Here is a 13464-nt window from a genome sequence, read left to right as displayed (position 1 = left end):
AGGAAATTCCTCAATATGATTCAGGGCATACATAAAAAGCCAACAGCCAACATTATACTTAATGGAGAAAGACTGAGAGCTTTACTCTTGAAATTGGGAACAAGAAAAGGGTGCCTACTCTCACCACTTCTATTCAATACTGTATTAAAAGTCCTAGCCAGAGCAGTAAGACAAGAAAAAGATATAAAAAATCCAGATTGGAAAAGAAGTAAAATTATCTCTATCTGTGGATATGATTCTATATACAGAAAATCCCAGAGTCCACGAGAAAACTTCTGAGAATTTAGCAAAGTTTCAGGATACAAGGTGAACAAAAATCAGCTGGGCTTCTTTCTACACATCAGTGAAGAGAAATCTGAAAGGGAAATTAGAGAAACAAATTGACAATAGCATCTAAAAGAATAAAACACCTAAGGATAAATCTAGGGACGTGAAGGAGTCATGCAATAAAAACTATAAAACACTGCTGAAAGAGATTAAGGAACACTACATAAATGTAAAGAATGCCTACGTTAATGGATTAGAAGACTTAATATTGTTAAGATGTCAATACTATCCAAAGCGATCTATAGATTCAACACAATCCCGATCAAAATTCTAACAGCCTCTTTACATAAACAGAAAAACCCATCCTTAACTTTATATGGAATGTCAACAGGTCCCAAATAGCTAAAGCAATGTTGAAGGAGAACAAAGTAGAAGGATTCACGCTTCGCAATTTTGAAAGATACTATCTAGCAGGGCAGTTCTACTCTGTCCTATAAGGCTGTTATGAATTGAAATCCACTCGATGGCAATGGGTTTGGGTATGCAGCTACAGTAATCAAAACAGTCTAGTACTGGTATAACCACAGACACACAGACCAATGGAACTGAATTGAGAGTTCAGAAATAAACCTACACATCTATGGTCAACTGAGTTTTGACAAGGGTGCTAAGTGCATTCAACAGGGAAAGAAGAGTCTTTTCACTAAACGGTTCTGGCAAAATTGGATTTCCACATGCATAAAAATGAAATAGGATCCATGCATCACACCATATACAAAAACAAATTTAAAATGGGTTAAGGACCTAAATGTGTAAACTACAACCATAAAATTCTTAGAAGAAAAAGCCGGGGCATTGCTGTCAGGCCTAGGTTTTAACAATGGATAATCTAATAACAAAAGCTCAAACAGCAATAGACAAATAAATGGGACTCATAAAAATTAAAAACTTGTTCAACCAAAGGCAAGCTACTGAGTTGGAGAGTAGCTTTGGAGATCATGTATCTGGCAAGAATCTAATCACCCAAATACATAAAAAAAACTTCAACAACAACAAAAACAAAATAACCCGATCATAAAATGGGCAAAGGACTTGAATAGACATTTCACCAAAGAAGACATTCAAAGGCTACCAGACACAGAAAAAGATGCTCAGTGTCATTAGCCATCAAAGAGATGCAAATCAAAACCACAATGAGATTCCATCCATCTCACTCGCATTAGGATGGCTAAGATAAAACACACACACACACACACACACACACACACACACACACACACACACACATACACACACACACAAAATAACAAATGTTGGCAAGGATGTGGGAAAATTGCAACCCTTGCCCATTGCTGGTGGAAATGCAAAATGGTACAGCTGTTAAGAAAACCAGTGTGGACGTTCCACAAAAAGCTAAAAGTAGAACAACCATTTGTTACCGTTGTTAGGTGCCGTCAAGATGATTCCAACGCATAGTGACCCTACAGGACAGAGCAGAACTGCCCCACAGGGTTTCGAAAGAGCCGCTGGTGGATTTGAACCGCTGACCTTTTGGTTAGCAGCCAAGCTCTTAACCACTACATCATCAGGACTCCAGAACAACAATATGACACAGCAGTCCCACTCCTAGGTATATACCCAAAAGACTTCAAAGTGGAGACTCAGAGACTTGTACCCCAATGTTCACTGTACCACTATCACAATAACAAAAAGGTGGAAACAACCTAAATGCCTATCAAGAGATGAGTGGATAAACAAAATGTGGTATATAACATACAAGGGAATACTACTCAGCCAGTAGGAGAAATTAAGTCTTAACACATGCTACAATACACCAATGGAGCTGGAAGACATTATGCTGAGTGAACTAAGTCAATCACAAAAGCCAACTGTTGTATGACCTCACTTACATAAAAAAACAAAAAAATAGGCAAGTGTACAGAGAACACAGTTTATTAGTGGTTACCAGAGGAGGGAAGGAGGGAAAAATGGAGGGTTACTAGTGATAGAAATGTTGCATTGATAAAGGGTAGGTAAGCTGATTGTAATTGCTGTCAATAAGTTGTACATGTGTAAAAAGTTGAACTGGCAAAAGTTGTGTGATAGATACATTTACAAAGTTAAAAGAAAAAAAAAAGTAGCTGCTGAGGCTGCTTACGTACAACCAAAAGCTTCATGGGATTTGGTTTCTTGGTTTGGGGATCTAGGGTCACAGTTTCATGGGACATCTCGGTTAACTGGCCTAATAACAGATTTAGTGCTTCTGTTCCACCTCCTAGTTTGCATAGTGCCTGAGGTCTTAAAAGTCTGCAAGTGGCCAACCGAGGTACAACAAACAGTTGGTCTCTACTCACCTGAAGCAACAGAGGAAGGAAGAGCATCAGGAATAGAACACGGAAATGGAACATGTAGCTAACTACCTCCATGAACAACTGCCTCCTTTGCCTCGAGACAAGAAAAACTGTGTGGTACCCAGGTACCATTACTGAACCTTTTGATCAAAGATTCTATAGAAGAATACCCATTCAAAGGGAGAAAATACAGAACAGAACTTAAATTCTCTTAGACACCTGACTTCCTGGAGCCATAAAAGTTGTATGGACTCCGGAAACTAGTGCCCTGAGATAATCTTTAAGCATTAAACTAAAAATATTCATTGAAGTCTTCTTAAAATCAATCACTAGTTTAACTTAACTAGTAAAAAATGTCTTCCTTCAAAGATTAGACGGGACTATAAAACAAAATGGAAACCCTGGTAGCGTAGTGGTTAACTGCTACGGCTGCTACCCAAGAGGTCAGCAGTTCAAATCCGCCAGGTGCTCCTTGGAAACTCTATGGTGCAGTTCTACAGGGTCGCTATGAGTTGGAATCGACTTGACGGCAATGGCATAAAACAAAATAACACTCGTAAAGAGCATGCTTCTTAGTTCAAGTAGATACATGAGACTAAATGGGCAGCTCCTGTCCAGAGGTGGGATGAGAAGGCAGAAAGGGACAGAAGCTGGCTGAATGGACATGGGAAGCTTGAGGTAGAAAGAGGGAGTGTGCTGTCACATTATAGGGATTGCAACTAGGGTCACATAACAATATGTGTATACATTTCTGTATAAGAAATTAACTTGAGCTGTAAATTTTCACCTAAAGCACACACACACAAAAAGTCTCCCTTGAGCATTATGCTCTTTTAAGAACTATCTATATGCGATCAAAGTGACAAGAGCAACTGGGAAGATTAAATAGGAACCTTAGGGGGCAGTGAATTAATTGTAATTGGGGAAAAACAACTCAGAAAAGGAGAGTGAGAATGGCTGTACAACTCGAAGAAGGTAATCGATGTCACTAAATGGTACATGTGGAAACTTGAATTGGTGTATGTTTTGCTGTGTATATACTCAATGACAACAACAAAAAGACAGTGGGCTAGATTCTTCAAAAAAGTCAATGTCATAAGAATGAAACACAAAGGTGCCGAGGGTGGAGAGAATGTTCTACATTAAAATAACTGGAGAGATCTAGAACCAGATGTGCCGCATGACCCCGACTGGATCCTGGCTAGGGGGAGGGCAGTTATGACAGAGATTTGGAGCATAACTGGGGAAATGTGATTTTGGACTGACTTTTTAGATATCATGGAATGAGTTAATTTTCTCAGGTGTGACACTTGTGGTGATGCCGGGAATGTCCTTATTTTTGGAAGATCCATGTATGTATTTAAGGTACGGTGCCATGGAGCCTGCAAGTTACTTTCAACTGGTCAGCAAGAGGGTGGAGGAACATGGTGGCAAAACATTAACAAGTGGGGAAAATGGGTGAAGGGTCACAGGTCTTTGTACCGAGCTTTCTACTTTTTATGTATATTTGAAAATTTTCAAGGATTAAAAATAAATAAAGTGTGTTGAGCTGTTTAGCCAAAGAAATACTAAGCCAAAGGTCTCACAAGGGTGCTGAACAGATAAAAGAACACATAAGATTAATTGTGGCTAACAATTTTACTCATAAAATGAGGCTTCAGAGATTCAGTTCTGAGGAAAGACCAGTCAAGTCCTTCAAAGACCTGATATCGCTATGCTTCTGTGCCTTACCTGGCTGAGGACATCTGGGCATCACCAAGCAGGATATTAGAAACAAACAAACAAAAAAAGGGCACTATTCTACACTTCAGGTTGCTCTGGTGGCCCAGTGCTTAAGCACTCTGCTGCTAAACGAAAGGTCAGCGGTTTGAACCTACAAGCCGCTTCACGGGAGAAAGATGTGGCAGTCTGTTTCTATAAAGATTACAGCCTCAGAAACCCTATGGGGCAGCTCTACTTTGTCCTATAGGGTCAATTATGAGCCAGAATTGACTCGATGGCAGTGGGTTTGCTTTTCCTTTTTATTCCACCCTTCTAAAATCTTCAGGGAGTCCCTGGGTGGTACAAAGGGTTATGGCAGTTTGAATCCACGCAGAGGTGTCGCAGATGAAAGGCTGGGTGATCTACTTCCGAAAGACCACAGCCATTGAAAACCCTATTTTATTCTGAAACACATGGGGTCACCAGGAGTCGGAATTGAGTCAACCCAACTGATTAAAATCTTCAGTAATCACCAACAACAGTTACTACGGATTTTCTTTCAACACGGGTTCCTTAAATCTCCTGGGATCTCCTCTCTGGCCTCCCACCATGGTCTTCATAACTAACAGCACTAGTCTCCTCACCCTCTGCTATCACCTGCAGGCCGGGGAATGTGCTGAACGGTAGCACCAACCTCTTACTCCAGGCTCTGTCGCTAAAAGCATCCATCCCACCTGCCCTTCACGTCACCGGCATCCCCAATTGAATTTACCATCTCACTTTCCCTAATCCTGTCCCTTCTTCCACGTTCTTTGAGATTCCTGTGAATTGGGTGGTTGCAAAAATATATAATTCCTAAGACTGTACTAACACGGCTTCTTTAAAGGGCTTTTTAAAAATCCTTCTCCTTGTGAGGCATTCTTTGAGATTGAACACCACGAAGAATGTAATCAACGTGACTGTAATTGTACATGTAGAAGTTGTTGAATTGGTGTACGTTTTGCTGTGTGTATTGTTGAATAAAAAAAAAAAAATCCTTCTCCCTGTCCTACTTCCATATACTAATGGGAGAAGTTAAAGAGCTGAGAGTGAATAACTCCCAAACAACAACAGAATTTCCGTTTTTCTAAAATTCACTGCATCTCTACACAGAAGGTTGAGAAGGAACTGGATGTCACCCACTTCAGCCCCGAGTCCTCTTTGCAGATGCCACTCCCATGGACAGGTAGCCACAGTGGATGTCTCAGTTGACTTGCTACTCTACCACCACCTTGATAGAGAGCTAAGTCCTTCTCTGGAAGTATCTAGTAGAAAAATCTTTCTTATATTGAACCCAAACTTACTCCTCATGGCTTCTGCCTGTTGCACTTTGTTCTAAGCCTTGGGACAAGTAAAATTCCTTTTCCCTCCTACAGCCTTGCTCATAAAAACACCAGATGGCCTTATTCCATCTTTTAAACAGTCCAGGCCTCACGGCAGCAGCAGCACCAGACTAGCTCAGGGAACAAGGTGGTTGCCCTCAAGTGAGCTTGAAGAGGTCCGTACACTCCACTGTGGGAAGCCCAACCACGCTGGGCACTTCTCCACTGAATCCACTACACCTTCGTACATTCTGAATATGGCTCCTCCCTCTATTACAGCTTTGACTGAGGACCCAGTGAAAATAACAAAGCAAAACTCAACGTCTACATGGCCCTGGGGGTGCAGCCTGAACGGCACCACCTGGGTGAGTAGCTTGGGTCTATGGTCTTTATTTAACGTGAAAAGAAACACCTATTAACTACGAAGGGTGGCTCAGGATAGAAATTAAATGTAAAAGCTTACCTCCCCTTGGAAACTCTTCAGCAGTGGCGCTACCTGCTTGCGCAAATCCTGGAGCAAGAAGGATGGATCAGGGAGCAGCCATTTGAAAAGGAAAAAAAAGGAAAAAATTTGTTAAGGCTTCCTAAAAACAGCTTTTAATTCAGTGCAGATTATTATTACATAAAGCAATCAGGGTACTTCCAACGTCCCTTCATTCCTACAACATAAATAATGTCAAATGCTGATCCATAATTTAAATTAATGTAGTAAGAATACTGAGCAAGATCTATGCGCTGTCTCAGACTAAGTACTACTGGGACGTGGCCTAGGTGTCTACATTTTGTACAGTTGCAGAGCTGATTCTGACGTACCCACTCACCTGAAATGGACTTATATTGATAAAAACAGATACAGAGCAATTAAAATATAACATAGGAAGAGCAGAAAGGCATTAGTTCAGAAAAACAAGCCCAACGTTACAGGAGACAACAAAAGGAAAGATAGATTAAGGAAACGAGGAGCAGTTACATGGAGGCGGCAGCATTTGAGCTGGGCAGACAGGCAGGACTTTTATAGGTAAAATGAGGAGATGGCTGAAGCCCTCAGATCTCAGTCTGCTTATCTGTGCCAGGTCCACCTCTAAATCCCTTCCCTTCCTCCCCACCCCTCACCCTTCCTAGTAAGACCGCTTGTGGACTTCAGATCTCCAGCCCTGACAGCGAATATATTTCTGTTTTTGTTTTTTTTTTTTAAGCTACTAAGTACGTGGTAATTTGTTGCAACAGCAACATGATACTAATACACTATCCCATTTAGCCTACTGTACTTTGAAGAAAGATTGGGGATAAAATGTAACACTCAAAGGGAAAACGAGGGAGAAGAGGATAAAAAGGATGAGGAATGATGGAGGAAAGATGACTACATTATTCCAATCAGGGTCTATGGTAAAGCCTTGGTTTTAATCAGGAGGAATAAGCCACGCTTTTTTGTTAGAACCTTGGTAACCACAGGTAAGGATGCAGAAGGTGTAAATATGACTGAGTTCACTGTGTGTGTGTATGTGTGTGTTGCGTGTGTGTGCGCGTGCGCGTGTGTGTATTGCAGGGTTAGGGGAGGTAAGGCCTGGGCTACTTGCCAGGAGGAGAAGGGAGCCCGCTGGGAAAGGGGAAGGGTGATGGCAGAAAGACTCCTGAACTCTCTTTGGGTTGGTCTGCTCCCTTCTTCCTCTGCACTCCAGCAAGGACAAACAAGCAGAAGGACTACAGGGAGCTACTTTGTCACAGGCTGCAAACACAAGGTGATGGATGGAGTTTGTTTGTTGTTTGTTTTCCAAAAAGGCTGACTTTGTAGGAAGGCAATTCGTTAATGAGGTGTCACTGCATTAGCCAGAGTTCTCACCAGCAGGGTGCTAAGGTAAGCATCAGCTGGGGTAAGGAAGAGAGAAACAAGCCTGCACTGAGCCAAGCTGGAGGAAGCCCTGGTGCACTAGCCCAGCTATGCACAACTGCCTCTTCTAAAAGCCAGGGACCTACAGTGACCGCCCTTCTCAAAGGAGAAAAGTCACAGAACTGTATTAACCTCAATTTTAAAAAATCAGACTAAAAAAATTCCCAGAAAATAGCCTCAGTGGGACACTTGCCTTCCAATTGTCAATGAAAACCGTGGCTCCTTCCAGGCCTGGGCTTTGGGATAGGCCCTTTGCTTTTCAAAGAACCATGGCTGAGCCCCCTCACCATCCCCAAGTGGTCTGGGAGCAGGATGCATGGGAGTATGTGTGTACTGTGGGCGGCCTGGGTGCCCTTGTGTGTGTTTTATCTGACAGCAGCGTGATAGCTGATGGCCCCTGGGCTCTTGAAAGGGCACCATTAAGGCTCCCAATACTCCTTGGATCTGCAGAACTGGAAGCAGCCAGGACCAAGTGTTGCAGGTATGCTTCCCATGGCCTCTCACTTTATCAAGAGCTCTGTAAACATCAACGTGATTGCAGTGAGGTGTGCATCCTCTTCCCTTCCGGACTACTGCAGGCTCCTGGAGGGCAGGGCAGGGCAGGGCACGGCAGGGCAGGGCAGGGCACAGCAGGGCATGGCAGGGTAGGGCTTTCAGTCAGCCCTTGATATCCAGCATCCAACACAGGGCTTGGCAATATTTTGCCAAGGAGACCTACGCACAAGAGGCTTTACATCTCCAGAAGGTGGGTTACATTCCACACTTGGTCCAGGTCCCATGTTCCTTGTCCCAGAGGAGTCACCTGGGATGTTCCTGTCAATCCCACCCCACAGTGGTCCAATCCCAACACTGTACGCCAGTGAGGGCCAAGGTGGTGCCCTGGTTAGTGGATGACGTGCTCTCTGCAGCAGGGACCTGGTGAACCAGTTCAGTCAGGCTGGCAGGGTCAGCACAAAGACTGACACGAGCCATCAACACGGAACTGCTAAGAGAGCAAGTGTGCTCTTGGGCTACAGCTGTAGGAGTGTGTGTGTCTGTCTTCTCCGTGTCTAGAGCAGGGCCTGGCAGAGAGGGAAAGTCAAAAGACATGGAGTGTGGGCCTGGGTGAAAACATGAAAAATATTCTAAAGTGTGGCACAAATGGGGTGGCTGGTGCACTTGGGGAAACCCTGATGGCACAGTGGTTAAGAGCTACGGCTGCTAACCAAAAGGTCAGCAGTTCAAATCCACCAGGCGGTCCTTGGAAACCCTATGGGGCAGTTCTACTCTGTCCTGTATGGTCGCTATGAGTCGGAATCAATTTGACAGCAATGGGTTTGGTTTGGTTCTGGTTTGGTGCAATTGGAGAAAGGGCCCCCCAGGCCGGGCTCCATATTCCGAGACAGCATTGTCCCAGAATAAATCAATGCTAGCCACCAATGTAACCAAAACTCGCCTAGTAGCTATACAAAAAAAAGCAAAAAGAGACACATGAAATTTTAATAATATTTCATTTAACCCAATATATCTGAAATATTATGATTTCAGTATGAAAATTACTAATGAGGTATTTCCCATTCCGTTTTTCTGTACTAAGTCTTTGAGACCTGGTGTGCATTTTACGCTTACTGCACACCTCTCAGTTCGCACTGGCCATGTGTCAAGTGGTCCATGGACATGCGTGGCTGGCATTACTGGACACTGCCGGGCTAAGAAATGCACTCACAACTCAGGTCTCTCCTGGGAGAGGGTGTCAGGCCCCTTGTGGACTTCTGATCTCCAGCCCCGTTGGCTAATACATTTCTGTTCTTATAAGTCACTAAGTATATGGTAATCTGTTACGGCAGCAACGGAAAACCAATACCACTATCTCATTTAGCCCCATGTACTTTGAAGAAAGATCAGGGATAAAATATAACTCAAGAATGGTGAGAGGTCTTCACACCCTCTCGGACAGCTAGAAGGAGAGGTGAAAAGAACAAGGAATCCTCAAAGGAGGAGTGTTGGGAGATCACAGAGTTAAGAGAGGAGGGAGTTTCAAGAGGGAAAAGGTGGTTGGTTATATAAAATGCTGCCGTGCAGCTGAAGACTGAGAAAGTGATATTGGATATAGCAACCAATGACTTTCCAGTGGCGCTGAGAGTGGTATGGGTGGAAACCACCCTGTAAAGAGCTTAGGGGGATTAAGTTCTGAAGAAAAGGCAGCAATGAGTGTATGGCAGTTTTTGAGAACCCAGAAGTCCAGGGTAAGGAGAGGGAAGAAGGTAGGTGACGCTTGGGGAGCACCATGGGGAAGAGAGTCTGGGGTACAAGTTAAAAACAGTTGTCAGTGACTGAATGCCTGTCATGTGCTGAGCACCACAGTGGGGACTCAGATGTTCTATTGTCATTTACTTTTCAAATGACCCTGCTAACATAAGGGCCTGATAACCTACATTCCACAGAGGATACCTGAGGCTCAGAAAGTACATTTGTCCAAGGTCATACAGCTGAAAGAGTGAGGATTTAAACCCTAGGCCCACACCACAGTGTATGTATAGGGACGACACACAGGGGCCACGTGGACAGCAACGTGGGGGGCACACATGTACCACTCAAAAGGCCATACTTGTTGCTGTCAAGTCGATTCGGACTCAGAGTGACCCTACAGGACACAGTAGAACTGCCCTATAGGTTTTCTCTACGGAGAAGACTGCCACATCCTTCTCCCGTGGAGCAATTGGTGGGTTTGAACCTCCCACCCTTTAGTTAGCAGTCAATTGCTTAACCACTGCGCCATCAAACTCGGAGGAGAAATGGTTAAGTTGGAAGGGGTCATGGGATGCAAGAGCTGGCAAGGTTAAGGGATTCAAGGCCGTGATGGAGAGAAGGAATGGGAGAGAGCTCAAGGAAGGAAGTTTGAGGAGAGGAGGGGCAAGATCCTGCTCAGAAGGCATGTTCCCGAGGGATGAGGAGATGTACAGGCCACAAAGCAGTACCTCTTATCAGGCACCAGACCCCATCACCACCTGGCATGGGACCAGCCCGCATGCAAACACAAGCTTTGAGGAGTTAACAAAAAACCAAACCAAACCTGTTGTCATGAGTTGGCATTTCTATGTTCTATTACAGCAGTCCGGGGCGGGGGGGTGGGGGGGGGCAGAAGAGTCACATCTCCACCAGGAAGGCAAAGAAAGTAAACTCCTCTCTGCTGTCTTCAGTTGGTGTTTAGGGGCATCTTAACCAACCAGTGTGTTTCAAAAATCATTTCCTTGGGTATAATCACCTCTCATAACAAACCCACTAAAATAATGTTTTGATATTTGTACACACACACACACTTAAAGACAGCTGAAGAGAGAAATAACACAATATATTCACTAAGACACACACATAAACTGATACATATGTATTTCAAGTCATCAGCTAAAAATCATTCATTCTAATTTTATCCTTGGCCATTTGAGAAATGCCTTATCCGATTCTGCTGCCTGTAAATATCAGACTGATGCCAAGGGAGAATGCTCCCCGTTTTGTATTGAACTAAGCAGCCTGAACAAGGACGCTCAATTCTGAGCCCCACAGGGTGCTTGATCACCACCACGGGCCGGTCCTCACCTGCTTCCTTCCTGCCACACGTTTCTACCATCCTAAACAAGAAAGTGTGGTCTAGCCAATCCAACACTAGGCTAAGAAATGTAACAAAATTTTAGGATTAGACGCTTAATTCAGTTACAGGTTTTTAAATTTTCTTTGAGTCTGGAAAGTAATGTCCTTGAGATTATTAATATCAAATGTCTGGTGGTAAAAAAAAAAAAAAAACAGGGCTCCAAAATAATGCATGTCAACCCTCTCTCCCTTGAATACACAGCAAACAATAAGTAATGTTTCTATAGAGATGCTTCTATGTAAAAAGGATTTTCATTATTCTTCAAACCACTGATTCACAACTCACCATTTAGATCGGAAAATTGAATGGCAAAATGCTATTAAGGAGTTTTTGAGGTAATGACAATTGCTAGAGAAAATCACTCTGATTTAAAAGTAAAATAGAAACAAAAACACAAAATCCCATTCTGTGTTCAGCTGCACCTGCTGTGGGAGTAAGCGGTAAGAGATACATTCCCGGGCTCACCCTAGGGGATCCTTTTGGTTTTCTGCCCATCTGGGGTACTTGGGGGTGGCGGGGGGGTCTTTGGAGGGCTCTGTTCCCTTCTTTGGGGCCTTTTGCTCCTAATATCCCCACAACTCTCTCCTGCCCCTACTCACACATGATGCCAGGGGCAGGGCGGCAGACCCTGTCGCTGGGAGTTAGGTGAGTCACGGCGTCACATGTCACGAGTTCAGAGTTGGTGACCACCTGAGTGGCTACACTGAAGCCAGTCCCCCTCAGTGTCCGGGAAAGAATGGCTCACAGGACATCATACACATTTTTAAAGAACAAGTGGATGAAGTTTCCAGCACAGGCATTATTCAAAAGAAGGCTATTAATTACAAATGCATCCTCAAAGCCATAAAATGATCTCTAGGCTTTAAATGTTATACCATCCAGACGTCTCTAGGTGTTTTAGGAATTATAATGCCTTTTATTTCACAGTAACTTACAGTGCGTTTCTGTGGGACAGTTTTGATAACATTTAAAATTCCCAACTGTCTGGCTGCAATTCTTGGTGGGACCTCACTCTCTATGGCAGCAACCAAGGAGCTGGTGGTGATGACGGCGGGGGGCGGGGGGGGGGGGCCCTGTTTTCCTTCAGTGACAACACGGTTTTCCCAAAAACACTGCATTGCAAGGTGGGGGCAGTGGTCATTTCTGAAAGGCTTGACTCTGTGCCTCTCACAGGGTTGCCAGCAAACTGCCCTGCCCTGGCGTCATCATGGACCCAATCCCTGGTGTCAGCAGCGGTGACCTCACTGGTTTAGCTGTCGTTAGCTTCTAGTTCAGAACTCCCTCAACTCAGGGATACTACCCAGTGTTTCCTCTTCTCCTGGTCTTAGTTCGCATTTCTTTTTTTATGGGTGGTAAAGAGTTGGGACGGGTTTAACCCTTGATAGGGGCCAGGCAAAAATATAACCCTGGGAAATGTTTGTACATAAGGAGGTTATATGTCACACACCTGACTGAACACAGTGTCTCCAAATGAATCTACTAACCCCTGGCTTTCCCCCTCATCACTCAGGCCCCAAAGCAAGAAAATTTTTCCTTGAAAATGTTTTAGGTATATGTTTGAAGAAAATCATTATGCAATATATTTCATTAAATTTTATAGCACTGAATCTAAGATGTACCACTTTTTTGTGCTACAGCAAGGAAAAAAAAAAAAGTCTATTCAAGTCCTTTGCCCAGTCATGTTGGAACAAAGTTCTAGAGAAGAAGAAAGGAATGCAATTCTAATGACAGTCACTGAAAACACCCATGAGATCTACACAGCTACCCTAAAATGAAGAACTTTAAAGATATTTAAAAGTACATAATACAAATGCTGAGATCCTGATTATATAGATGTTTGTTGGCGTTACTTGCTGTCAAGTCAGTCCCCGACTCATAGTGACCTCATTCACAATGGAATGAAACGGTGCCTGGTCCTGCACCGTCCTAATGATTGGTTATGGATTGGACCATTGTGATCCATGGGGTTTTCATCGGCTGATTTTTCGAAGTAGACTGCCAGGTCTTTCTTCCTAGTCTGTTTTCGTCTGGAAGCTGCACTGAAACCTGTTCAGCATCATAGGAACACAGGAGCCTCCACTGACAGGTGGGTGGTGATTGTGCGTAACATCTGTTCTACCACTGAACCAGCGCTGCCCCCGTTATACAAACGCTAGACACGTACGGGCTGAATGGTATAGTTTCTTTTAAATCAAGAAATTTCTGTATAAAGTATTTTTAATGCAAATAAGTTTAATTACAGAAACTGAGTTCACTGTTCACAAATAT

At 43.6% G+C, this 13464-nt stretch overlaps 1 protein-coding gene across 11 annotated transcripts in view; it reads right to left on the bottom strand.

Annotated features, from left to right (window-relative positions):
* The window catches only part of CUX1 (cut like homeobox 1), a 457171-nt gene that overhangs the window by 256695 nt on the left and 187012 nt on the right, over positions 1-13464 (bottom strand). For all 11 annotated transcript variants that reach the window (XM_049903554.1, XM_049903560.1, XM_049903557.1 and 8 more), the window contains exon 3: positions 6144-6191. In XM_049903554.1, the coding sequence (XP_049759511.1) occupies positions 6144-6191 (48 nt within the window). The remainder of the gene's footprint in view (positions 1-6143; positions 6192-13464) is intronic.

The sequence above is a fragment of the Elephas maximus genome, chromosome 12 (genome assembly GCF_024166365.1).
Source record: "Elephas maximus indicus isolate mEleMax1 chromosome 12, mEleMax1 primary haplotype, whole genome shotgun sequence".
NCBI lineage: Eukaryota > Metazoa > Chordata > Mammalia > Proboscidea > Elephantidae > Elephas > Elephas maximus.
Note: the sequence above shows the minus strand (reverse complement) of the source record. Positions and strands in the feature narration are given on the sequence as shown.